At 34.8% G+C, this 23,227-nt stretch overlaps 3 protein-coding genes and 1 pseudogene across 5 annotated transcripts; 3 read left to right on the top strand and 1 right to left on the bottom strand.

The window, feature by feature from the left end:
- The first annotated feature begins 2,666 nt into the window (after window positions 1–2,666).
- Window positions 2,667–10,232, top strand: LOC107917795 (DNA polymerase I B, chloroplastic/mitochondrial). 2 transcript variants are annotated; one of them, XM_016847111.2, is made up of 12 exons: window positions 2,667–3,148; window positions 3,783–4,896; window positions 5,019–5,210; window positions 5,341–6,023; window positions 6,465–6,885; window positions 7,540–7,635; window positions 7,994–8,086; window positions 8,159–8,353; window positions 8,799–8,891; window positions 8,971–9,183; window positions 9,259–9,348; window positions 9,725–10,232. In XM_016847111.2, the coding sequence occupies exons 1-12, from the start codon at window positions 3,009–3,011 to the stop codon at window positions 9,884–9,886; spliced, it is 3,492 nt and encodes a 1,163-aa protein (XP_016702600.1). In that variant the 5' UTR covers window positions 2,667–3,008; the 3' UTR covers window positions 9,887–10,232. The 2 variants fall into 2 exon arrangements, with proteins under 2 accessions (XP_016702600.1, XP_040932006.1); XM_041076072.1 differs by lacking the exons at window positions 8,799–8,891; window positions 8,971–9,183; window positions 9,259–9,348; window positions 9,725–10,232 and having other exon boundaries at window positions 8,139–8,351.
- On the bottom strand, window positions 9,721–15,155 carry LOC107917796 (microtubule-associated protein TORTIFOLIA1). The gene is made up of 8 exons (XM_016847112.2): window positions 14,004–15,155; window positions 13,521–13,712; window positions 12,913–13,018; window positions 12,132–12,817; window positions 11,195–12,058; window positions 10,875–11,068; window positions 10,269–10,326; window positions 9,721–10,112 (listed from the first exon to the last, which is right to left on the bottom strand). The coding sequence occupies exons 1-7, from the start codon at window positions 14,694–14,696 to the stop codon at window positions 10,278–10,280; spliced, it is 2,784 nt and encodes a 927-aa protein (XP_016702601.2). The 5' UTR covers window positions 14,697–15,155; the 3' UTR covers window positions 9,721–10,112; window positions 10,269–10,277.
- A 1,967-nt stretch (window positions 15,156–17,122) lies between these two features.
- LOC107916585 (uncharacterized) lies at window positions 17,123–19,557 on the top strand. Of its 2 annotated transcripts, none has more exons than XM_041076071.1 (2): window positions 17,123–17,351; window positions 17,937–19,557. In XM_041076071.1, the coding sequence occupies exon 2, from the start codon at window positions 18,021–18,023 to the stop codon at window positions 18,519–18,521; it is 501 nt and encodes a 166-aa protein (XP_040932005.1). In that variant the 5' UTR covers window positions 17,123–17,351; window positions 17,937–18,020; the 3' UTR covers window positions 18,522–19,557. The 2 variants fall into 2 exon arrangements, with proteins under 2 accessions (XP_040932005.1, XP_016701353.1); XM_016845864.2 differs by lacking the exon at window positions 17,123–17,351 and adding an exon at window positions 17,364–17,492.
- LOC107917290 (F-box protein At4g22280-like) lies at window positions 19,351–21,417 on the top strand (annotated as a pseudogene).
- The last annotated feature ends 1,810 nt before the right edge of the window (window positions 21,418–23,227 follow it).

Genomic DNA, 23,227 nt, shown 5'->3' with positions numbered 1-23,227 from the left:
TCTCACCTCACCGCTACAGCTGCGTTTGAATCCAAACACACACTTCACCGTTGTTTTTAATCTCACCGCTATAGTATCCAATCTCACCGTCACCGCTATTTTTAACCTCACCGAAGGTAAATACACCACACTGCCCATCTAAACTAAGCCTTAGCCTTGCATGCCAAATTGTGGTCATGTAATTCGAAGAACATGTGGTACATCACAAAGTAGAAATAGAATCGGATTGTAATAAGTTTGATGTGTCAAAGTATAAAGTCCTCTTTATTTACCAATCCCTTTCATCTTGCTATTGTAGAGGTATTGCAAAATACAAAAGTCAGGATAAAAAAGATACAAAACAATTCATGTCTTTTGTTAGTTTTGAAATATAAATTAAATTAAAGCAAAAATGAGTAACATAAAGCACATTTGTCATTTGTTTTTCATCGAAAAGAGTATATATACCTATACGAGTGATATATGTTTTTTTTAGTTGGCATTTTGACAAAAGAAGGATTAAAACGACAATTAATAGGAGTTTTCAAACAATTTAAACTAAATACCATATGGTCAGTAGCTTTAGTGTCAATAATCCATTCCAAGTTTTATTCATGATGAGTTTCATGAACCATACCTGCTATGTTTGTTTTTGCAGTAACAACAGGACCTTTATTAAGAAGGTCCAAAATTTGCTGATACGGATCATGTGTAAAAACATGAGCTGAGTGTTGAGTTAAATGCTCTAAAGAATGTTGGGATGCATCATTAGTACTTGGATCATTTGATACAATTGCATTATTTTCCTAATATGATTATTTTCTTTCTGAATTTAAAGTTAGGATTATATCCCATAAACTGGTAGCAATTTTCTCTCTTATGCCCTTTTATCTTGCAATGATAACATGTTCTATTGAAAATTTTCTTTTGACCACCTTGAGACGTTGTAGAATACATGATTGAGTTCCATATAAACAGAATTAGGTGTGATTTGATGTTGTGCTTCTTCTTGGACAAGCATTGAGTATGCTTGTTAAATAGTAAGCAAAGTTTGCATAAGCAAAATTGAGACATTGAACATTCTTCTTTGAATTCACACAAGCACAATAAGAATATGGTACCAAAACATTATATTCATCCCATAATAAACTAAGTTTAGTGAAATATGCTAAGATAGAACTTAATCCTTGTACATGAGAAGTTATTTTCTTGTAAAGACTTTATCATATCTTTCTTTAAGATCTTTCCAGACCAAAGATGTAGAAGAAGCAAAAACTATACTAGCAGATAACTCTTTACAAACAATATTTAAGATCTAAGAAAGAACAATATCATTGCATCTTTCCTATTAATGATTCAATGTTGTACTATAAAGACCTTTGTCACAAGTACCATCAACAAAACCTAATTTGTTTTTGGCAAGTAAAACAATATGCATAGATCTAATCCAAATACTATAGTATTCTATCCTTGTTAACTGATGTGAAACCAAAAGAGTACCTGGTATGTCCGAGGGATGAATATACAATAGATGATTGTAATATAAAAACTTCTGCACTTGTGGAATTTGTCTGCAACCACTCTTTTACATTCACCATTGTAAATCTCCAAGACTCAATCAGCCAAGAATTACAAACTACAAATAAAAAAAAATCAAACAATTTTCTTTCTCCACAAGACACTACAAACTGATTTCTTTTGTAACAAGAAATTGTATACAATGATTAACAACTAGAAGAAAATTATATCAGAATCTTGGTTGGCTTTGATACCATGTTGAAAATGAACAATAATGAATTATTATAAAAAAAATACTAAGAGAAAAATACACCACATTTCATTATTTTCTGGACTAATACATGTTGCATTTATATAGACTTGTAGTATAATTAGCTTCTAACTAACCTATTAACTTGTTTTAACAAAAATTGTATTTAAAACCTATCTCTATTGGATCGAATGGTAATAAATTTGATGTCCTTTAAATAAAATTTTAGGTTTGAGTATTGTGAATTGAGAAAACAATATTGGAAATAGTTTACTCTTGTATAAGGATTCAACCCAACTTAACTTCAATTTTAATAAAAACCCAACGTGACTTTTGAATTTTGAAAGATTTTAAACAAATAATAATGTTTATTTCTTCCATTTCTTCTTAAAAGAAGTCTCATTCAAAGAACAAAGGCACATATGCAATTATCCTCGTAGTTGATTCCTTAATTCAAGAAATAAATAAAAAAGATGGTTTCATTAGGAATTTCACCCCTTTATGAATTTTGAAAAGTTAATTACTCTATTTTGATTTGTCACAATTTAGTTCTCCTACATTCAAGAAATTTAAAAGCTAATCTAATTAAATAACACGGTCAAGACCTTATTGATAAATCATTCATATGAAAATTAATAATTTCACAATTTATATAAAACGGAATTAGTAAAAAGTCAATAATTCAATAATTTATATGTAACAAATTAGTAAAAGCAGCTATTCGAGTTCATGTATTTATCATACCTAGACTAATTTCTCAGTTTTTGTAAAGTCTGAGAACTAAATTAAGACAAATTAAAAGAGAGAGACTAACTTCTTAAGTTTCATAAAATAGAAGGATGAAGTCACAATTGTACCAAAAGAAGATATTAGCCGAAATACCAGCTATAAGCACTTGTAAGTTACAATTTATCGTGTTGTAGCTTAGTTTGGAGTCTCAAGACTGTGGAGGGTTTTATTTACCCTCGTAAAAGAAAAGAAAGGAAAGGAAAGGGTTTTAGGCGTTTTTCGTCCATATCTCCCTCTGTTTTTGTTCCCTCTTCCTTCGTTTTTTTTTCTCTCTCTTCATGGCCTCAACTCTGCAACCCTCACAGTCACAGTCCAACTTGTAAAAACCCTCCAAAACTCTCCAAAATCTTGACCCTTCAATACCCAAAATTTTCCATCTTTGCCACTGCAAGACCCCCAACAAAAACCAAGCAAAACGGCTCCTTGTATAGTAAACAACACTAGCAGCAAGCTAGCTAGACTTGCAGATATCATGGCTACTATGGGGATTGTTTCTTCTACTTCCCAAACTGCTGCTACCCCTTTCGGTAGACCGTTTTGCCCTTCTTCTTCTTGGTTTTTTCGGTCTCGTTCCAGACACTTCTTTTTGGCTTCTTCTAGAGCCTTACAAAGGTTTCACTCTTTAACTTTTTCTTTTCCTCTGTGTTATTTGGGCGCCGGGGGGAGGGTTAGCTAGTTTATTGGTCAATTTGATGCTCATTTATCCTGTAAAAGAACGTAAATATTGTTTAATTGGTTTTCATTTCATTAGCTGCTGTTGCCTGTTTTTAGAGGGGTTTGATATTGTATACTGGATAAGGTGTCATTTTTATCGCTTTTTGTTTATTTTCGGTGTGTAGGTGTCTGTTTTCTGCCTTTTTTTGTTCCCCCCTCTCTTTATTTGGGTTTTTTTTTTAGATTATGTGCTGCTGTTGCATATTCCTAGAAGGTTTTGGGGTTAGTGGTGTAGGATGGTGGTAAAATGTGACATAAGATGTACATAAGCTATTGGGATGATAATGTAGTATCTTGAGTTTTTAGAATGTGAGTTTCTTTAGGGAAATGGCAAATAAAGTGGGGCCAATGATATTTTTGTTGTTGTTGTGATACTCTGGTTGGAGTGCTAATTGGGTTTTGAATGAAGTCTAGAGTCCTTTGTCCTTCTTTACTCTTTTGTTCTTTTTGGTAGATGACATGCTAGAATAAGTGCTTTATCCAAATTAATAGGTGTGCTTCTGTTAATTTTTGCCTTTTCTTCACATTACAGGCGAGAAATGTGCACGATGCAGAGTGTTCACTGTGCTTTTCTCAGTGCAACCATGTCAAGTAGTTCCCGGCATTGCCATCATCCCAAAGATATGAGACTTCAGGTAGCTCCTTCTGAATATGCCAGAATGGTCCACCCTGAACCAGATTGGTATCTCTCTGATAACAAGTACAAAGGAGTGAGTGTTGACCATAAAAAGAATGAAAACTCCGCTAGTTTTGGAAAGTCTGAAGTACAATCATGTCGAGTGAATGATTTTACTTTTACTCCAAAAATTACTGGCATACCCAATGCTGCACACTCATGGGAAAAAGAAGCTCATAGGATGAAGAAAAATAAGGAGATGGCAAAGGAGAGCTTTAAAGGCTGTAATTTTTCTTCCGATGACCAACAATACTTGAATCTGAATAAGGAGATGGCAAAGGAGAGCTTTAAAGGCCGTAATTTTTCTTCCAACAACCAACAATACTTGAATCTGAAGCTTACTGGCTCACTATTTAAGACAACTAACAAAGAAGAATCAGTTTCCGGAAATAATGGGAGAAGTGTTACTATTTTCGAGAGTCATTGCCCACCCCTACCAACCAGTAATAATCAAATATCCATTGAAAACACCGTAGCTACTGATGAAATAAATGGTTTTAAGCAGCTGAAAGGTTCAAGTAGGACCGAAGTTTCTGGTAATGGATCATTGCCAGGGCTGGTCTTCGATGACCACGAAGACCTTGGAACCTGTGAAGATAGTGATTTTCTATTTGAGGATCATTCTCCGCAACCCCCAACTAGCAGTAAACAAATTTCTAGAGCCAAAAGTGTAACTTCCGATACGATAAATGGTTCCAAGCAGTTAAATGGCTCATCAGAGGGGGCAGTTTCAGATGACATCCAATACAGAGGACATATGGATCCCAATGCAACCAGAAGGGACCAAGCCAATGAAAATGGGGTGGCTAGCAGTGAAGAAAATCTCCCAGTTTATCGAAATGATATTCACAAGCAGCTTGCTAAGATTTATAACCAGGTTCTTGTTGTAGATAATATTTCCGTCGCGAAGGAAGTTGTTCTGATGCTTACAACCAAATTCAGGCATCTTGTTCATGCATGTGATACTGAGGTATTAGTTCTGCTAGTACATATCTCTTTTACCATCTTGTTGTAGATAATATTTGCTTCAAGCACTATCCAGCTTAGATGTGAATGAGTTTTTGTCCATTTGCTGATGTAGTGTATTTGCAGGTATCTAATATTGATGTGAAGCAAGAGACACCTGTTGATCATGGTGAGATAACATGTTTCAGTATTTATTCGGGAGCAGATGCAGATTTTGGAAATGGGAAGTCCTGTATCTGGGTCGATGTTCTAGATGGTGGTGGCAGGGATCTTCTGAAGGAATTTGTTCCATTTTTTGAAGATCAATCCATCAAAAAGGTGAAGTACACTTTGTCTTTGCTCACGTTTCTGCTGATATGCTTCTCTTTTTTTATGTGCTAGTTACTGCTTACCCATTGGAGCACTAGATCATACTTAGTCCTGAAACAAATTTGATGTTGATGTATAGGTGTGGCACAATTATAGTTTTGACAGTCATGTTATCAGTAACTATGGGCTTGAGGTTTCTGGATTTCATGCTGACACAATGCATATGGCACGGTTGTGGGACTCATCAAGACGTACATTGGGTGGTTATTCTCTTGAAGCACTTACGGGTGATAGAAATGTTATGCAAAGGAGCACATGGCGTAAAGAAGAAAAGGAACTGATAGGTAAAACATCAATGAAAACCATTTTTGGCAAGAAAAAGGTGAAAAAAGATGGATCTGAGGGAAAAATGATCACCATTGCCCCTGTTGAGGAGTTACAGCGGGAAGAACGCAAATTATGGATTTGTTATTCTGCCTTAGATTCTATAAGCACACTGAGGCTTTACGAGAGCTTGAAAAGCAAATTATCAAGCATGTCTTGGGTATTTGATGGTAAAACAATTCCTGGAAAGTCCATGTATCACTTCTATGAAGAGTATTGGCGGCCATTTGGTGAGCTTCTTGTAAAAATGGAACGTGAGGGAATGTTGGTTGATCGGATGTATCTTGCTCAGCTAGAGAAGGTTGCTAAAGTAGAGCAAGAGATTGCTGCTAATAGGTTTCGCATTTGGGCATCTAGATATTGTGATGATGCCAAGTACATGAATGTGGGTAGTGATACTCAGCTCCGCCAGCTTCTTTATGGTGGCATACTTAACAGGTACTAATTTGGTACAATAACATCAATATTAATCTGCACATTGCATTGAAATTTGGGCAGTATATTGAATATAAGTGAGCAAGATGCATTTTGTCGTTTCCTAAATCAGAAATATTGTTAATATCCTAATTAATGCCTATATTCAAATTTCTTGCTGTTAAGTCCTTGCTAACTGTTGTTGTTGGTTGTATGGAGGCAGTGCAAGAAATTCAGAACTTGATGTTGCTTGTGAACATTCGTTTCCTGTAATCTGTGGAATTATTCATACCATCAACCAATCAAATATCATTTTTCATTATCCAAAAGATGTGCATGTGTGCTGTGGATCCAAATTTGAGCCTTCATGATTAGAGAACTTTCAGGGTGTGGATAGAGATGGAGATAGAGAGTGTTGAAAATTTGAAACTTCCCAACCATTAACATGATTGTTTCTTATTACAGCAAGGATCCAAATGTGAGCCTCCCTGGAGAGAAAACTTTCAAAATTCCAAATGTTGATAAAGTGATTGAAGAAGGCAAAAAGGCTCCCACTAAGTTTCGCAATATTAAGCTATGTAGCATTGGTGTTAAACTCCCTGCTGAGATTTACACTGCCACTGGTTGGCCATCCGTTAGTGGTGTTGCTTTGAAGAGTTTAGCTGGGAAGGTTTCCGCTGAATATGATTTCACAGAGGACACCGGTGATGGTGATATTGATGATTATCCTGAAACAATGATTGCAGTTGATACATCTGCATATGGAACTGCGTTTGCAGCTTTTGAGGATGAGGAAAAGGGGAGGGAGGCATGCCATGCTATTGCATCATTATGTGAAGTTTGCTCTATCGACTCCCTTATATCCAATTTCATTCTACCCTTGCAGGTGATTTCGATGCCTTGTTTGATTGGTCATACATGTTGATCAGCTTTTACAGTTTTCTAATATGCCTGACTTGCTTTCCATCTGTGGTATGTTTTATATATATTTTTAATTGAGGACTTATGCTAGTGCTTATTGGTCAAAATTTCTACCAAATGATGAGAGCTGTGCATGTATCCACTATTGTGTGGTAATACTACTAGGAGGGTGGCAACATGATTGCATCATATGTTCTCCTGTCAAATATAGTTTATCGTTAACAGAGGAAGCTATCGAAATGCTGGTTTGGTATTTGATCATATGGGTAGTTGATGCTGCTAGGTGCTAACAAATCAGTAAAATTATGTATGGAAGGGCTAAAATCAAAAGGGCATATTATTGCGATGGCAGTTACTTAAATTATATGCTAAGTTGTCATATACCTGGAGTACATAATTGCAAATACTTATCTAGTTAAAAAGAAAAAACAGAAGTTTGTTTAAGAGCTTGTGTCTTTCAAGAGCAACTCCTCTCTCTGTCTGAATAGTCATGAAAATCATCAAGGCATTTTTATAATTTTTTCCTGAACTTCAACTATTATTTCATTTCACTTTACTAGTTTTGTACCTTAAAATTCCTGGAATGGATTTTACTGAGAATGATCTCTTTTTACTTCAGGGGAGTAATGTATCAGGAAAGGGTGGGCGTGTCCATTGTTCATTGAATATCAATACAGAAACTGGGCGCTTATCTGCAAGGAGACCAAATTTGCAGGTTCATTTTTCTTTTATTTTGTTCTCTGCCTTTATATTAGCTAGCATTTGAATTATTATAACCCCAAGGTTTGATACATGCCTATAACCACTACTTCAGTCAGATAGCAAAGACAATTTTCTTGAGGTGAAACATGGTGGACCATGTTTTCTTCAGTAGCATAAATATTCATATCACAGTTTAGTTAGTTTTCTGCCATGTAGACATGATTGCTTCCTCCACAATGTTGTCAGAGTAGGGCATTAAGAAAACAAAAAAACAGTTTTTGTTTCTCCTCTGGTCATCCGTCTCTTGTCTGCTGGATTGGAATGGAAACTTTATAGTATTGACATCTTTTTGGCGTTTTTTTTATATTCAGAATCAACCTGCTCTAGAGAAAGATCGATATAAGATACGTCAGGCCTTTGTGGCTGCCCCTGGAAATTCTCTTGTTGTTGCAGATTATGGGCAGGTAAGTTCATCGAGCTTTCTTACTTTTTCATGTAATTTCTTGTATTGATTAGAATATAAATTCATATTACAGCTGGAACTTAGGATTCTTGCACATCTGGCTGACTGTAAAAGCATGTTGGATGCCTTCAAAGCTGGTGGAGATTTCCATTCAAGGACTGCAATGAACATGTACTCTCATATCCACGAAGCCGTTGAAGAGGGGCAAGTTCTTCTTGAGTGGCATCCTCAACCTGGTGAAGAGAAACCGCCAGTTCCACTTTTAAAGGTGAAGTAAAAAATCATTTTTGGTTGTGAGCATTCACCTAAATGGTGGGTAGAGAAATCATCTCAAATCATTTCATTCACCTAAATGATGTACAGAAAATGGTCAAGATCTGATGACAAGGATTTGGCTAGTAATTGTCCAACCATCTTAACATATTGAATATGTTTTTTCTGGAAACTTGTCTTAGATATCTTGCTATATCAATGACTGTGATTCAAGAATGACCTAAACTGCTTTTGCAATTTGAAAGTTATTAAAGATTTGATGTTTTGTTTTGAAGTCATTGTCATTGGTTTGCTCAACATAGTGTATTTATAAATGTAAAATGGACATTGATTTGGAGTGGCTTTGCATATCTTGGGATATTATTACCCAACTGTTATTGTAATCTGGATTGATTTTGATTGTTGAATCCAACCGGGTTGAAAATTGTGTTTCTTTTCAGGATGCCTTTGCTTCTGAAAGAAGAAGAGCTAAAATGCTTAACTTTTCCATTGCATATGGAAAAACTCCTGTGGGGCTTGCCAAGGATTGGAAGGTATTCTTGAAACCTAAAATAACAGTTAAAACTTAAAATCTATTAAGCCACCAAAGTTCATTATTGTTTCACCTCTCAGGTTTCTGTAGAAGAAGCAAGGAACACAGTTGATCTATGGTACAAAGAAAGACAAGAAGTGCTTGAATGGCAGAAACAGCGTAAATTTGAAGCTCAGAAATTCGGCTGTGTTAAGACATTGCTTGGAAGGGCTCGCCGCTTCCCATCGTTTGCTCATTGTACACGTGCTCAGAAAGGTCATATTGAACGGGCTGCTATCAATACTCCAGTGCAGGTTCTCTTCTTTCTCACGCACTCAACTAAACTCTCTTTCTCTCACTCACTCTCTCATCTAGTTGAGGTGTTACAGGGGAGTGCCGCTGATGTTGCAATGTGTGCTATGTTACAAATATCAAAGAATGAATGTCTAAAGGAGCTTGGGTGGAGGCTTCTTTTACAGGTTATGCCTTTTATATTTTCATCTATTTGCTCTAACTTGGTTTTCTATTTGTAGTGGTCTAAAGGCTATATAAACTTTAATTCTTTAAGAAACAAAATTTTGACTATGTTGCCTGATTCTTCTTTCTGGAACTCTTAACCCAATACTCTTATGATTTCACTAGTCTTTGCATTCCATTACTGATGTTACTTGTGTTTTAGTTGATGAGTACTATTGATAAATATGCGCATGTTGTCTTGAACCAATATAATCATTTCACAAGTTTTATACTGTTATGTACAGTCTTCACAATCACATTTCTTAGGTTACCATATTGATGTGTATCTATAGTCATTGTCCTGCAAATTCTTTAGAAATAACATCCTTCAGAAAACAGGTTCACGATGAAGTAATCTTGGAAGGACCAAGTGAGTCGGCTGAGATTGCAAAAGCAATTGTTGTTGACTGCATGTCAAAGCCCTTTGGAGGAAAGAACACTCTTAAAGTTGAACTAGCTGTTGACGCCAAATGTGCTCAAAACTGGTATGCTGCCAAATAGATAGTGGTTCGAGCTCCGAACATGTAAATTTTGGTTTCAAAAACTTTATTCCAAGATGCTGCTTTTTCCTCAAAAGAGGGATATCAGAGCTTGGGTTGTCCTTTTCTTTGCTGCTGCGGTAATTTCTTACATAAGGCTGTTCTTTAGGCATTTCATCTTCTGTTCAGTGATGTAACCTTTCGGATTTTTTTGTGGATTTGGGGCATGCTTTGGGGCTTTAGTTGCACTGCAGCACCATATGTACAGAAATTATTGTTGTCGTTAGTTAGTTCCTTGTAAAATTCTGATAGTACTATGATTCTTTTTCCTTCCTTTTGAGAAATGAAGATATGCTTGATTTTGTTTCCTTTTATGTAATTCATGCTGTTCTATAGTTTTATACCTGTATTATTTATAGCCTGAGTGTTGATAAAAACGTAAAAACGTAAAATGTCAAGCATCTGCAAGGTTCAAAAATAAAAGCCATTAGAACATCCTGTCTCTGTAAGACGCCAAATACGAGTCAGGTTTATTAGAGAACATATAGGAAAAACCTACTAACAACTAACTGGCTTAAGTCTGTTTGGTACCTACCTAAAAATTAAGCTCACTAAAGTAAAAAGACAGATTTCAGCGGCATGGAACATATTTCCGTGTAACTATGACCTAAAGCCATGGAAAATGGCAAAGTTTTTGTCTGGATATATTTTGCAAGCGATGTTAACAGTTGATCACAATTTCAAGCTCTATTCAAGAAGATTCAAACAGACCTCATTAAGCCACTGTCTCAACCACAACATGATATACCATTAGATTGAAACACCTTTCAGGTGTGCTTTGATATAGTTTCATCTTCCAAACATTTTATCCTTTTTACAGTACTCTTGTCCCTCTGATTCAAGGCAGGCTTTGTTAATCTGCCATTCATGTAAAATAAATGCATGGAACCAGTATCCTCATCAAGAAGTTTGCAAGCACAACACAAGATTTCAAAACCAGGAGAGATTACTTATCAAACTGTTGCAGCTCAATTCCCCAGGTTGATGCTAACTGCAATAGAAGTTGGTCAGGTGCCACACCTTCCCAATCCTCAGGTGGATCCAATGTGGAAGCTGCCTCATGCAAATTCAACAAAAGCTCTTTCTTCAATTCCGTAGAAATACCCAGTGCATCAGGTCCATTTTCTAACACAACTTCTACCAGCTGAAAAAGTCGTAGGAGAAAAATGAGTAATTTGAAACTTTGAGAAAGAAAATGTCCAACTAAATCAGCTTTAATGTCCAACTAAATCTGCTTTAACTAAAATGATCAAGGATTAAAAACCTATACCTGTTGAATCCAGGATAGACAAATATCAAACAATTCCTGCTCCAGAAGAAATTGCACAATAGCATGCAAGGCCTCATTTGCTAACTCCTTTGATAGTTGGTCAACCACAGGGCCCGATCTATCCATTAGTTTTATAAGCAAGAGATCATCCCCTGTAGACAGAACCTCAGCATAAGCAGAATCCATATCACCTACTTGAAGGGCATGCATTGCATTGCTCCAAGAAGTCCATATAGGATCTCGCTCCAGTCCAACATTATCATCTCCAACAGCTTCAGCAATCAATTCAGGAGCACGTCCTGTTCGCGATGCTCCACCATCCTCACCAGCTACACGAATTGCTTCCAAGGTAGCTTCATCCTTTGATGCTTGCCAGACACTTCTAGCAGAAGGCCCTTCATCAAGCCTCACAGGACCGGGACCTTTATCCCAAGCCCTCCTGCCACCAACCTGATCACTCTCATGTTCTGATTTGGGTGATCTACCATCCAGGCCGCTGCTAGCTGGATCTCTTCTTGATGCAATTTGCTCATTCCTGGAAGCACCGAATGCAGGGAAATCCCAATCACCAGAAATTTCAGATCTCCAAGAAGGTCCCCTTCCACGTCTGCCTGGAGCAGTTCCATCAGATTGCGCAAACCTCTCTCTATATGGGATTCGTCCATTGAACTTAGAGCTATAGTCAGAGAAGCCATTATATTTCCCTAAAGGTCTGTTAGACGATCCCTCAAACCCCGGCATAAAATTACTGCTTCTGCCTGAAGATATTGATAAATCCCTAGCCATGTCTTCAACAATTCTCTCAAGACCCCTAACTCTGTTTTCTAAAGTTACCCTGCTATGATGAGAACCACCCATAAAATCCTGCAACATAACAAGGAATCTTATTGATCAGAAAAGCATTCACTAGGATCCTAAATTCAGAGTTCAGAAATACCTGCAACATGTTCATGAGATTCGCTTGTTGTCTCTCAAGCTGCAATAGCTGCCTCTGAATAGCCAACCAATTTCCTTTGTTGCTGATGAATGACCCTTCAGACTGCCCATCCACCTTTGAGCAACCCAAACGATTTCCAGATTGCTCTCTTTGATTTACATCTATCGTGCCATCAGCCTCAAATGCCCTTGCTCTTAGGTCTTTCCCATTTATCTTCTCTTCAGGCCATTTATCCCGCACATCAGCAGCTCCACTCTCCATGTTATGGTCTTTGCAGTTGGAAGATGCATGAAAGTCATCTGTCTGGCTGTTTCCTAGACAATTCAATCTTCTTCTTGCATCTGGATCATGCGGTTCTGATTCTTCCTCACCCTTTATGTTTGAAGAATTACAGTATCTGCGAGGAACAACTACTTCAACTGGCAAATCACCAGAACCCCTCGATTCAAGTTTCTGGAAGAATTCAGGATTTAAGTCTTTGTCCGTTAATGCAGGTGCTTTCTTCTTTAAAATTACAACTGCTTTTTCAGGAATGCTTCCACCTTTGCCTTTCGAAACAGAATCAGAAGTAGGGGAAAGATTATTAGATGAATCCTTTGCTGATGGGTCATTTTTTTTACCACCAGCATTTGGGTGTTTCAAGCCATTCTTTTGTGATGATTCAGTAGTTTGAGTATTGTCACCATCTACAGAATTAATTGAAATAAGTTTATCCAAAAGAAGTAATAAACATCTGGAGGACAAGCGATAAAACTTAGAAGCACATAACAAACATACTTACCACGAGATGAGGCTTTCTGGTAATCTGCAGCTTCAGCATCCCCTTTCCCTGCAATCTTCTTCCATAATTGCAATGCTTCTGTCATGGCATCTCTCACAGGTTTTATCTGTTTAACCAATTATTAAGCATTATTCAACACAATAAAATTTCCATAAATCAGTGTTGAGTAATACCATATATGTTCCCTTAGAAGAGATGGGAGTGATGGATAACCACTGATGAACAATATCATTCAGAGGACCACAATGCTCGAGTTATATTGATTAGTAATGAATCAGACAAGTCCCCTGCCTTCCTCAATCATAATGTACAAACTGAAAGTCCCTTTGAAACCATTTCAGAAAGCAGGAATTCATCTAGCCCAACATTATCTACTTCCCTAAAAACGTATTCTATCCCCACAAAAAGGAAATTTAGGTTGAGAAAAAGCCCATAACTTGCACCATCTCAATAGACCAGATCCATTCATGAAAAGAAGAAAAGAAGTAGATGGTCTTGGACCAGTGATGTCTACATAATATCAAATTTTGGTAACCACAGATTTGTATATGACATTGAGTGCAGGCATAAAAACATTATATGAAAGAAAAATGGCTCTAGAAAACTACCCTATCAAATCGGCAATCCTCCAGTAATGTTATTGTTGAAGATGCTCTATCTGCAATCAAGTTGCTTGAATGTAGTGCCAAGGCACTTAAAGCATCAGAAGCTGCCTTCCGAGTCACCCAGTCTGTGCTCCCAAGGCATTCATGGATGCTTTGCAGTAAAGGTTCCAAGCTCTGCAGGGCAATCGCTCCCACCTGCAACCAGGTAATCATAATTTTCACAGAACTTAAGTTTGTTCTTTTTTTGTGAAATTCTTCAAACATACTAAAATGTATTTCCCATCTAGCTACCTAACTTCCTCTATTAAAACATAACAAGGTGCACATTATCAGCCAGGTAAGCAAGCACATAAATACAAATTAAGAAACTACAAGACTTTCATTTAAGCTGCCCTTGAACATCAACAAAACAAACAACATAAACCATCAATATCCTAGAACAATGTACATAATCAAAATCAAGCCAAAAACAACTACATGCCAAACCTGAGACAAACTCGCCACTACTGGCAAAAGGGAAGCCTTAGCCAAAAAATTCTGGTTATTCAACAGCTTGCAGATCCTTGGACACAGCTTGTGAAAAGCAGCCAAAGGAGGGTCAGAAGCACATTCCACCATCTTAGCCATACATGTTGCCGCACCAGATTGCACCCCTTTATCCTGTTCTCCCATTGCTTCGAACAATGGCTTTACAAACAATCCCACCACAGTCCCCCCATTCTCCCCTTTCAAATACTGCCCTGAAAGGGCCCCAATCGAATCGCGACAAGCATCTTTCACACCTGAATCAGCATCTTTCAGCCTTTTAACAATGTGGGCAACGATTTTAGCCAAATGGGAAGCTGCCAATTCACCGTGGCAATTACATAGCACTGACAGTAACCTTAAGGATTCTTTTTTCACAGCTGGTTTTGGATCGTTGGAAGAATCAAAAAGGCAATTGAGTAACATAGGAAGGGATTCATGGGAAATAGATTGGATTATCGTTTCAAGATCTTCAACGGCAATCTGGTAAGTATCACGGTCAGAGAGCTTGGAAAGTGAGGTTAGAATCCTTTGCTTTTGTTCCATCATTGCAAGATGAGAAGAAAGTGAAGAGGGTTTTGGAGGGTTTGAAGGAGGAGGTAAAGTTGAAGCCTTTGAAGGCTTTGTTGACTTGGCTGGCTGGGAATTACTCATTTCAAAACAATGAGAAGAAAAACGATGGGGTTTTGAAGAAATGGGATTTCAAAGATTGAAACAAAGGGAAAATTTTGAGGAAATGAAGCTGTAAAGATTGAAGCAAATAAGGATTGAAGCAAAGAGGAAGTTGTGAATGGGATTTTTTAGGAAATTAAATTGTTTTATGAATAAAAAAAGAATGGGATTTTGGAAACAATGTAAGGAAAGTTTGATGAAGAGAGATGGAGTAAGACACAAGGGACACAGAAAGCTGAGACTGTGAAGAAAGAGAGGGGGTTTTGATTTTCTTTTTTCTTTTTTTTTTGAAATTATTTGTTGTTTTTTTAATTATAATAATAAGGTAAAATCTAATTAATTAATGCTCTTAACGTGACTCGACTTAAATTATATCTAAAACGGTGAATATGCTTTTAACTATCATACTATCATATTGGCTATGAAATGATTTGTTTTTAAGATATAAAAAAAATAAAAAAAAAAAGAGAGAGAGAGAGAAGAAGGACAACTTGATATTTAAATTCGATAATTAGAACGTTTTAATTTATTTTTGGAGGGTAGAGTTTGATGTGATGAAGAGATCATGACGCTTGATTTTGATTGGTCTGATTTTGTAACGTGAGTGGTGAGGCCCACTAATGAAAAGTGGGGACCTCTACAACATGGGACATCACATTAAACTCATTATTATAAAATAACAAAAATAAAATGATAAGCTACTTATTTAGTCATTCGAGTTTATTAGTGTTTTTATTTTAGTTACTCATTTCAAAATTTTTTTATTTTAATCATTATCATTCAATAAGTTGTTAATTTTAGTTATTCTACCATTAAATACTTTTGGTCATCTAGTCTTTTGATTGACATAATACCAAATTTAATCACTAACACTTTGCTTTGGTTCTAATTTTAAAAAATAATATATTTTTTTAAATTTTCAAATTTATAAATTTTTAGAATTTGGACTAAATTAATAAAATGTGTAAACATTGAGGGTTAAATTTATTGATTTTTTTAGAATTAAGACCAAACTGATAGAATGTGAAAAGTGTTAAGGACTAAATTTATTATTATACCAATCAAAAGATTGTCACGTCAGCATTCCATCTAGTAATCAAAGGCATTTAACGTTAAAGTGATTAAAATTTACCACTTATCTAATGAAATTAAGGGAGTGACTAAAATAACAAGTTTTTGAAAGGTGAAAAAACACTGATGACTAAATATATAGTTTACCCCAAAAAATGCTAGCTAAGAACTAAGAAGTCTTTTTTGGTGGTAAGGCAAATATTTCATCTTCTTTTATTTTTTTTGAATAATCTCATTATAGGTTTTAATCATATCTGTTTTTTTTTTACGCAATACCTAAAATTATCTATAGCACTTCCCAACTCATAAATAAGAGGATAATGCACTTCAGTACAGTCGAACTTACATCCTCCTATATTAACAATGATGTCCATGTAAATTAAAGTAAGACTTAAGTTTAAATTATTTTTTAAAACAAATTTAAATTGGAAAGGTGACCTTTTTTCTTAAAAAAAAAACCTTAAACGGTTGTGTTTTTATTAATTTATTATATATAGATGATTGGTTTTTATTAATTTCTTTCATGAAAGCTACTATTTTTGCTAATTCTTTATATATATAGTTGAATTTGAAGTTAACAATTTAAGTAAAAAGTTCACCAAATTAAGGGAACTTTCTGGTACTACTTTTATAAGTCTAGCCCAATTTACATTCGTTGGATGATATGACACTTGCAAAATAAATATATTTATAAATATTGGTATAATTAATAAAGATGGTTTTGAATAATAAAATATAAATATTGGAAATTATAGAAGTTTAAGTATTTATATTTTATAAAAAAATATAAAACAATAAAATATTTTTAAAATAATATAATTTATTTTATAAAATAAAAATATTTTTATTATTATTCTATTGAGTTAGTATCCGATTAATTTTTAGTACTAAATTTAATAAAGAATTTAGAGATGAATAATTTTTGTTCCCCTTCCACAGCTCCACATAGCAGACGATGTAATTGAACTTCACACACCCAAAAGTGACGTCTACCAGTTGTCGGCAATTTATCCTTAACTGGTTTCAGTCATTCCAGATTTAGTTTTTGGCCCATGCATGAAACCTTTAAGATAGATATGTATTTACTCATTGGGAGAGTAGCCCAATTTCATAGATCCAAAATGTTTAACAGGCCATTGGTAAAGACTTCACTTTTCTCACCCCTACCATGAGTCTAGTTAATAGTAAGTCTCACGGTCAAAAGCCTTCATTTTTCCCCGGCAATGGTGGGCGGACTTGCACTCAAAGTAAACATTTTTATAACTGGCAACTTACCATTGGTTATTGGAACATGGTTGGTAACTGGCAAGTCATGTTATTTGCTGCACTATGATTGGTTTTGGTTGACTGGTCTGACAAGAAACAAATAAGACATAACACTACACATCAGAGAGTTAGATTTCAAGTAAGGCGACATAATCAGAAAAACAAAACAAATGTGATAGATTTTTTATTTACAAAAAAAATTTAAAGTTCAGTTTCACTTTTTAGTTGTGTTTTCAATTCATCCTGTCATCTTCAAAGTTGCTGAGTTCACACTTTAATGCACTTTGGTATTATAAAGTGGTAAGCCTTTTTAATGTCAGCCTTTTATGATCTGCTAAAGTGTTTTAACTTTTTTTGGTCAGATATAATTGTTATGCTGTAGAAAAGATTGTTGATTTTTCCCCTTTTGGATTCCTTGATTTTTTGGTTGCCTGGATTTAGGTGAAATTTCTTACTTTCTGGTTTGATTTAGTTGGATGGTGTTGCTGCTTGTTTCTTGATGGGATCAACGTTTTCTTTTTTATCCATGGTTTTGATTTTATGATGGGATTTGATGCTAAATCTGGAAAACTGCTTGAGAGATTGATTCATAATCTGAACCTGCAATTTTATAAATTTTGATGAAAACTGGAAATTTTCTCATTACATTTATGGATTTGCTCTCTTTCTTCTGTTTCTATATAACTATGGATGTAGCTTTTCTTGATCTATTTGCTTTCCTTGGGTCGCTGTGAAAATGGTAAAAACAGCACAGCTTTAATGGAGAACCCCGCAAGTTCAATATCTGTAGCTTTTCTACTTGTTGAAAATTGTCACTCAACTATGAAGCATATAAGCTACATATAGACTGAAATCAATGTAATTTCCTTTGTTGTTGGATGACAGGCTCCTGGACAATCTTTTGCTGAAATATTAACTTGGAAAACAGGTTCTCAAAGGGTGACAATATCTTAAAAATACAAAGGAAACATGGTGCAAAAACTAGAAGCTATCAAGGGCGGTGGAGGATCAATTAAGGTGGGGACTAAGGGAACAATCAGTTCCCTTATGACACGGGAACTGGACTCCGTTAAACCGGTACCTAAAACACCGGTGTCTTTCAGACACAAATCTCAGACAATTCCTACATCAGTTGCCTGTGGTTCTCCTAAAAGATTACAGCTAGGGAAATCTTCGTATGGAGCAAGCACCAGTGGCAATGACAACAATTACATAAGTTATAAACACCACCAAACTTCCCAGAAGACAAAAAGCTTGTCCAAAAGTACCCATCAGATTCCAATGCTTGGTTTTGAGAATATAGCTTTAGATAGAACTCCTAGCAGACAGAAAAGTGACAAAAAAGTATCTAACATTGTTGAAGTTGTGGACATAAAGTGTGGGAAATATCCTGATAGAGCATGGTCAAACCCTGTAACAAATCGACTCAAGAAGCTTGGGTTCTCTAAACTTTCCCAAAGCATTATCTAGACCTGCAACTTGTTCACATCAGATTTCAGGTTCCTATAACTGAGACCTGAAATCCCAAGTGGCCTGTTGTCTGAAATTTCCACCATGGAACATATGCTTGGTATTAGCTTGCTGCTTCCTCTCTTTTTCTTCTTCTGAGTTGGTACAACAGGTCCAACATTGGAATGAGGCTTCTTTGAGCTGTCTTTGCTTCTTAATTCAAGCTGGCTGAAGTACTCAATCTCTTGCATCACCAAGGATCCTACAGTGCCTCTGGTGCCTATTTCAACAGGAGGATTTGCAATTGCAGTAGCCATTTCAACCGGAACACTTTTGGTACTAGTTCTTGATCTTTGCATGCTTTGTTTGATGGGATTAATGAAGGAGGGTTGTAAATGAGAAGGGATTGTTGTTGTTGATGTTGTGTTTAAGATGAAATCTCCTTGAGACAGGGCCATCGGTTGTTTGGACTTAAAACCGAGTATCTCCAAATGAGTTCTTTGCCTCATGTTCTTTATCTAAAAGTGAAAAAGCATTTAGATATTTGGCTTTGTTTGGAGGATTAAATGATGGGCCTCATCATTGTTTTCATGTGCTGGCGGTTAAAAACATTTAAGCTTCTAACTTCTTTTCCTTTTATTTTAATGTTGTTTGGTGCACAGTAGGGTCAATTATTTTTACAGATACGGTAATAAATTTGATGTAACATAAACTTACTATTTTGTTACTATCCTTTTCAAGTAAAATATTTATTTGAAATTTGGTATAGTGGAAGCAGTATATGATTAATGGTCTTGATAGTAGATAAGGATAATGATGTGAAGAGAGTAGGAGGAGGAAAGTAAGTGTTATGGCTTCACAGGCAAGAGTGGGAAAGGGATTAGAAGAGGATGGGCTGGTGGGCGGTGGCGGTATGGTCATTGGTCAGGTCTGGTGAGCAACTTTACTGCTTTTCATGCATGGAGGCAGTTGTGGGGGCGAGCGATATCTTTCTTTTTCTGCTGGTTTTTTCTTTGTATAAATATATATATTGGAAATAAAAAGAATTATAATGTGATACTCAATTTTTAAATTTATTGGAAGATATTTAAATAATTATATAAATCAACTCAACTAAATTTCAATTTTTATTGTATACTATGTCATGGGTAATGGAAATAGTTGATTGATGATGGTAAACAACAATCTATATATCTCTCTCTCTATATAAAAGAAATGTCCTTTTAAGGTTAGAGGACCTTCTTTCATGATTTGGCAACAAACAACAATCTATATATCTGTTTATATATATAGTTATATAGATTATTGTTTGCTGTCATCAATATTTGTTTTAGTGACTCATGATATGTATACAATAAGAATTGGGATTTAGACAATAAGAATTGGGGTTTAGTTGAGTTGATTTATATAATTATTTAATAATTTTAAATAAGTTATTAAAATGTAATAATATTCGATAATACAGTGGTTATTATGTAACTTTTTAAAATTGAATGATCGAAATGTAATTTTAAACAAAAATTTATTTTTTGTATTTTATCCTAATATTTTAAAGTTATTTTGCAAGTGACTTGAAATCAAATTTTTAGAGTTCTTTTGTAAGTGGCTTGAAAGATTATATTCTTTTTGTTTTTTTTTTAATATTTCACATGGATTAATTGATTAGTTATAAATGGTTAAAAAAATTTTAATATATATTTTATAATTTTTAGAGTTAAGACTAAATTAATAGATTTTGTAAATGTTGAGTGCCAAATTTAATGAATTTTTTAAAATTAGAACTAAAATGATAAATTTTATAAACATTGAAGGTTATATTTGTTGAATTTTTTAAAATAATTTTTAATATTTTCTATTTATTTTTTAGATTTTTTTAAGATTTTAGAATTTTGTTAAAAAAAGAATTAAAATAATATTTTAAGGACCAAATTCCTAATTAACCATTTAAATTAACATTAAGCTCCACATGCCAATGAACCAGCCACCAAATTCATTCACTTCAACTTCTACAGGTTATTAGTTAACGGTGGAAAAAGAACCCTCATAGGATTGGCAACGTTTCGAGTATCTGTTATTTTTCCTCGGACAGCTTCATCTTCTTCAGGCTTTTAAACAGCTACGCAGGTGAAAATGGAGGATGTAGAGTGTAGACAGGATTAGTGACTTACCTGATTCAATATTAACTCACATTCTGTCATTCCTTCCTACAAAAGAAGCTGTTGGAACCTCTATTTTATCTACCAGGTGGAGATATCTTTTTGCTTTACTTTCTAATCTCGACAGAGTCCTGTTTTTCCATAACACAAGTGTCGATAAATTTCGTCTAAAATGCCGGAAAACTGTTGATTCTAGACGTGTTTGCGGTTGGATATCTGCTGCACTTTGGCGTGGGGTTAAACATCTCCCTTGATGAGTTCACTACTTTGCCAGGTGTTCTGTTTACTTGCAGTACATTAATAACTTTGAAACTGGATATTGGTTTCCTTTCGGATGTTCCAAAGGGTGTAATTTTTCCGAATCTAAAGACCCTTCATCTCAGATCAGTCGTATTTTTTAGTGATGATTCAGTTGAAAGTCTTATCTCCAGCTGCACTAGTCTTGAAGATATGGTCATAGAGAAATGCCATATGTGGAATATAATCAACTTTAATATCTCACACCATTTGCTCAGGAGATTGACTATACTTTACTCTGAATGTGTTAGTTTCGACTTTTGGTTAATGATTGATGCCCCAAATCTAGCCTACTTTAAATACATCGACCATGTAGTAGCAAGGTATTCACTGGAGAATCTGCAAACTCTTGTCAAAGCTGATTTGGTATATTCAATAACAGTAAGGTTCATTGTTTAGAGGGATCTCTAATGTTCGCTCACTTACTCTGTCATCTTTGCTCTTTGAAGGTTTGTTTTCTTGACAAATCCTTAGTTTTGTGATACTTCACAACCTAGTGTACTGACAGTACAATCTTTGTCACTATCATAGCTTCTTTTAAGCTGTGAACCGCTTCCTGTTTTTGCTACTATTGGGAATTATCCATATTTATGGAAAATCAAAGATATGGGTATCAAATAATAAAAAGTCAAAGATATGGGTATCAAATATTGGAAAGTCAAAGATATGGGTATCAAATATTGGAAAGTCAAAGATATGGGTATCGAGATATTGGCATAATAAAATCTGAATATTTGCAATATATGGTCCCTAATTGTAAAGTGACTTTGCAAGTTGATCCCTGAACCTCAACTATAAATAGGCATAACCATCTCTCATTCTGTATCTCAAACTTGTCATTCTCTACTTAAGGCATTGTTTTCTCTCACTCTCTTTGTAAATTCTCACTTGTATTTTGGAGTGAAATATATTTGGTAGTGCCCGAGGACGTAGGCAAAATTTGCAGAACCTCGTTAAATTCTTGTGTTCTTTATTGTATTATTCTACATGAATTGTGTGTGTGATTGTAGTGATTTATTGTGCTATTAAATTACGATTGAGGGATATTCTGGCTAGGAAAGACCTGGTACTTAAGCGATCATTGTGATCCATCTCTCTTTCCTGGGAATTGAACTTAGTGTGATTTTTTAGTACAATAATTTTACTCTTTTACACGCTTCCGCACAACAGCTACCATGATGGAACTTAAGTTAGGTGAACTTTGGTCAAGTTTTAAATGGGCTCATTGGGAAACAAGACTTGAAACTTTACCGTCAAGTTCGCCTGAGCTAGAACAACTTGACTTTGATCAGGTATTATTCTAAGTATAAGCTTTGTTTTAAGCTGCAGACCCATACTAACTCTATTTTATGTTGTGGTTTCAGAAATTTCTCAGCTCTTTGCCTGATAAAGGGAACATCCTTTCCCACCGTATGAATGGTGGGAAGCCAAGCACCGATTGAGGTTAATTTTCATTGCCAGAGACAAGTATGTATGCCCGTACACGTTTCCCAAACCAGAAAAAGTAACTTTGTGCTGCAATTCTAATCCTTGATAAATACTACCATACAATAGTAGCAATTACAATCAAAATCACATCCTAATGCAAAAATATTTAGATTTTACTTTTTAATCATGAACGTGTATTTTTATTTATAGAGGTAAAAAAAATATTAAAGGCTGAAATGGGTAAAAAGCCCTCAAATTTTTTTAAAAAAAATAATTAAGTCCCTACTTTTTCTTTTGCATTCATTTGGGTATTTAAAATTTTAAAATACATAAAAAAGACCCTAAAACTTTTTCAAAACAAGGAATTAAACCTTTATTTTTTTTCACTCAATTGAGTACTTGAACTTTTAAAATACTTTAAAAAAACCCTCAAACTTTTTCAAAAATAAACAACTAAGCCCATACTTTTTTTGCACTTAATAGGGTACTTGAATTGCCCCTAATTTTTTTTATTTAAAGCCACCACATGCTACAACCACAGTGTGGCATGTAGCAAAAAATGATAAAAAATAAAAAATAAATAAAAATTTTAAAATTTTTTAACATTTTTAAAATTTAAAAACTATAAAAAATATTTAAAATTTAGAAAAAAATATAAAATTATAAAAAATTTATAAAAAATTGTAAAAATATATAAAATATATAGAAATATATAAAAAATATATAAAATTTTATAAAGCCGTAAGAAAATTATAAAAAATGTAAAGAAATACAAAATTCTTAAAAAATTATAAAAATTATTGTATTAAAAGAAACATTTTATAATTTTTCTATAACTTTTATTTA

Source organism: Gossypium hirsutum, chromosome A01 (genome assembly GCF_007990345.1).
Source record: "Gossypium hirsutum isolate 1008001.06 chromosome A01, Gossypium_hirsutum_v2.1, whole genome shotgun sequence".
Lineage (NCBI taxonomy): Eukaryota > Viridiplantae > Streptophyta > Magnoliopsida > Malvales > Malvaceae > Gossypium > Gossypium hirsutum.
Note: the sequence above shows the minus strand (reverse complement) of the source record. Positions and strands in the feature narration are given on the sequence as shown.

What these genes read in the sequence shown, in the direction of transcription:
- LOC107917795 (XM_016847111.2), top strand. Translation starts at nt 3,009, where the DNA reads ATGGCTACTATGGGGATTGTTTCTTCTACTTCCCAAACTGCTGCTACC. An exon ending in TCTTCTAGAGCCTTACAAAG is followed by an intron (nt 3,149 to 3,782) that starts GTTTCACTCTTT and finishes TTCACATTACAG; the next exon opens with GCGAGAAATGTGCACGATGC. An exon ending in GGCTTGCCAAGGATTGGAAG is followed by an intron (nt 8,892 to 8,970) that starts GTATTCTTGAAA and finishes TTCACCTCTCAG; the next exon opens with GTTTCTGTAGAAGAAGCAAG.
- LOC107917796 (XM_016847112.2), bottom strand. Translation starts at nt 14,696, where the DNA reads ATGAGTAATTCCCAGCCAGCCAAGTCAACAAAGCCTTCAAAGGCTTCA. An exon ending in AGGATTGCCGATTTGATAGG is followed by an intron (nt 13,019 to 13,520) that starts GTAGTTTTCTAG and finishes TTGGTTAAACAG; the next exon opens with ATAAAACCTGTGAGAGATGC. An exon ending in GTCTATCCTGGATTCAACAG is followed by an intron (nt 11,069 to 11,194) that starts GTATAGGTTTTT and finishes CGACTTTTTCAG; the next exon opens with CTGGTAGAAGTTGTGTTAGA.
- LOC107916585 (XM_041076071.1), top strand. Translation starts at nt 18,021, where the DNA reads ATGGTGCAAAAACTAGAAGCTATCAAGGGCGGTGGAGGATCAATTAAG.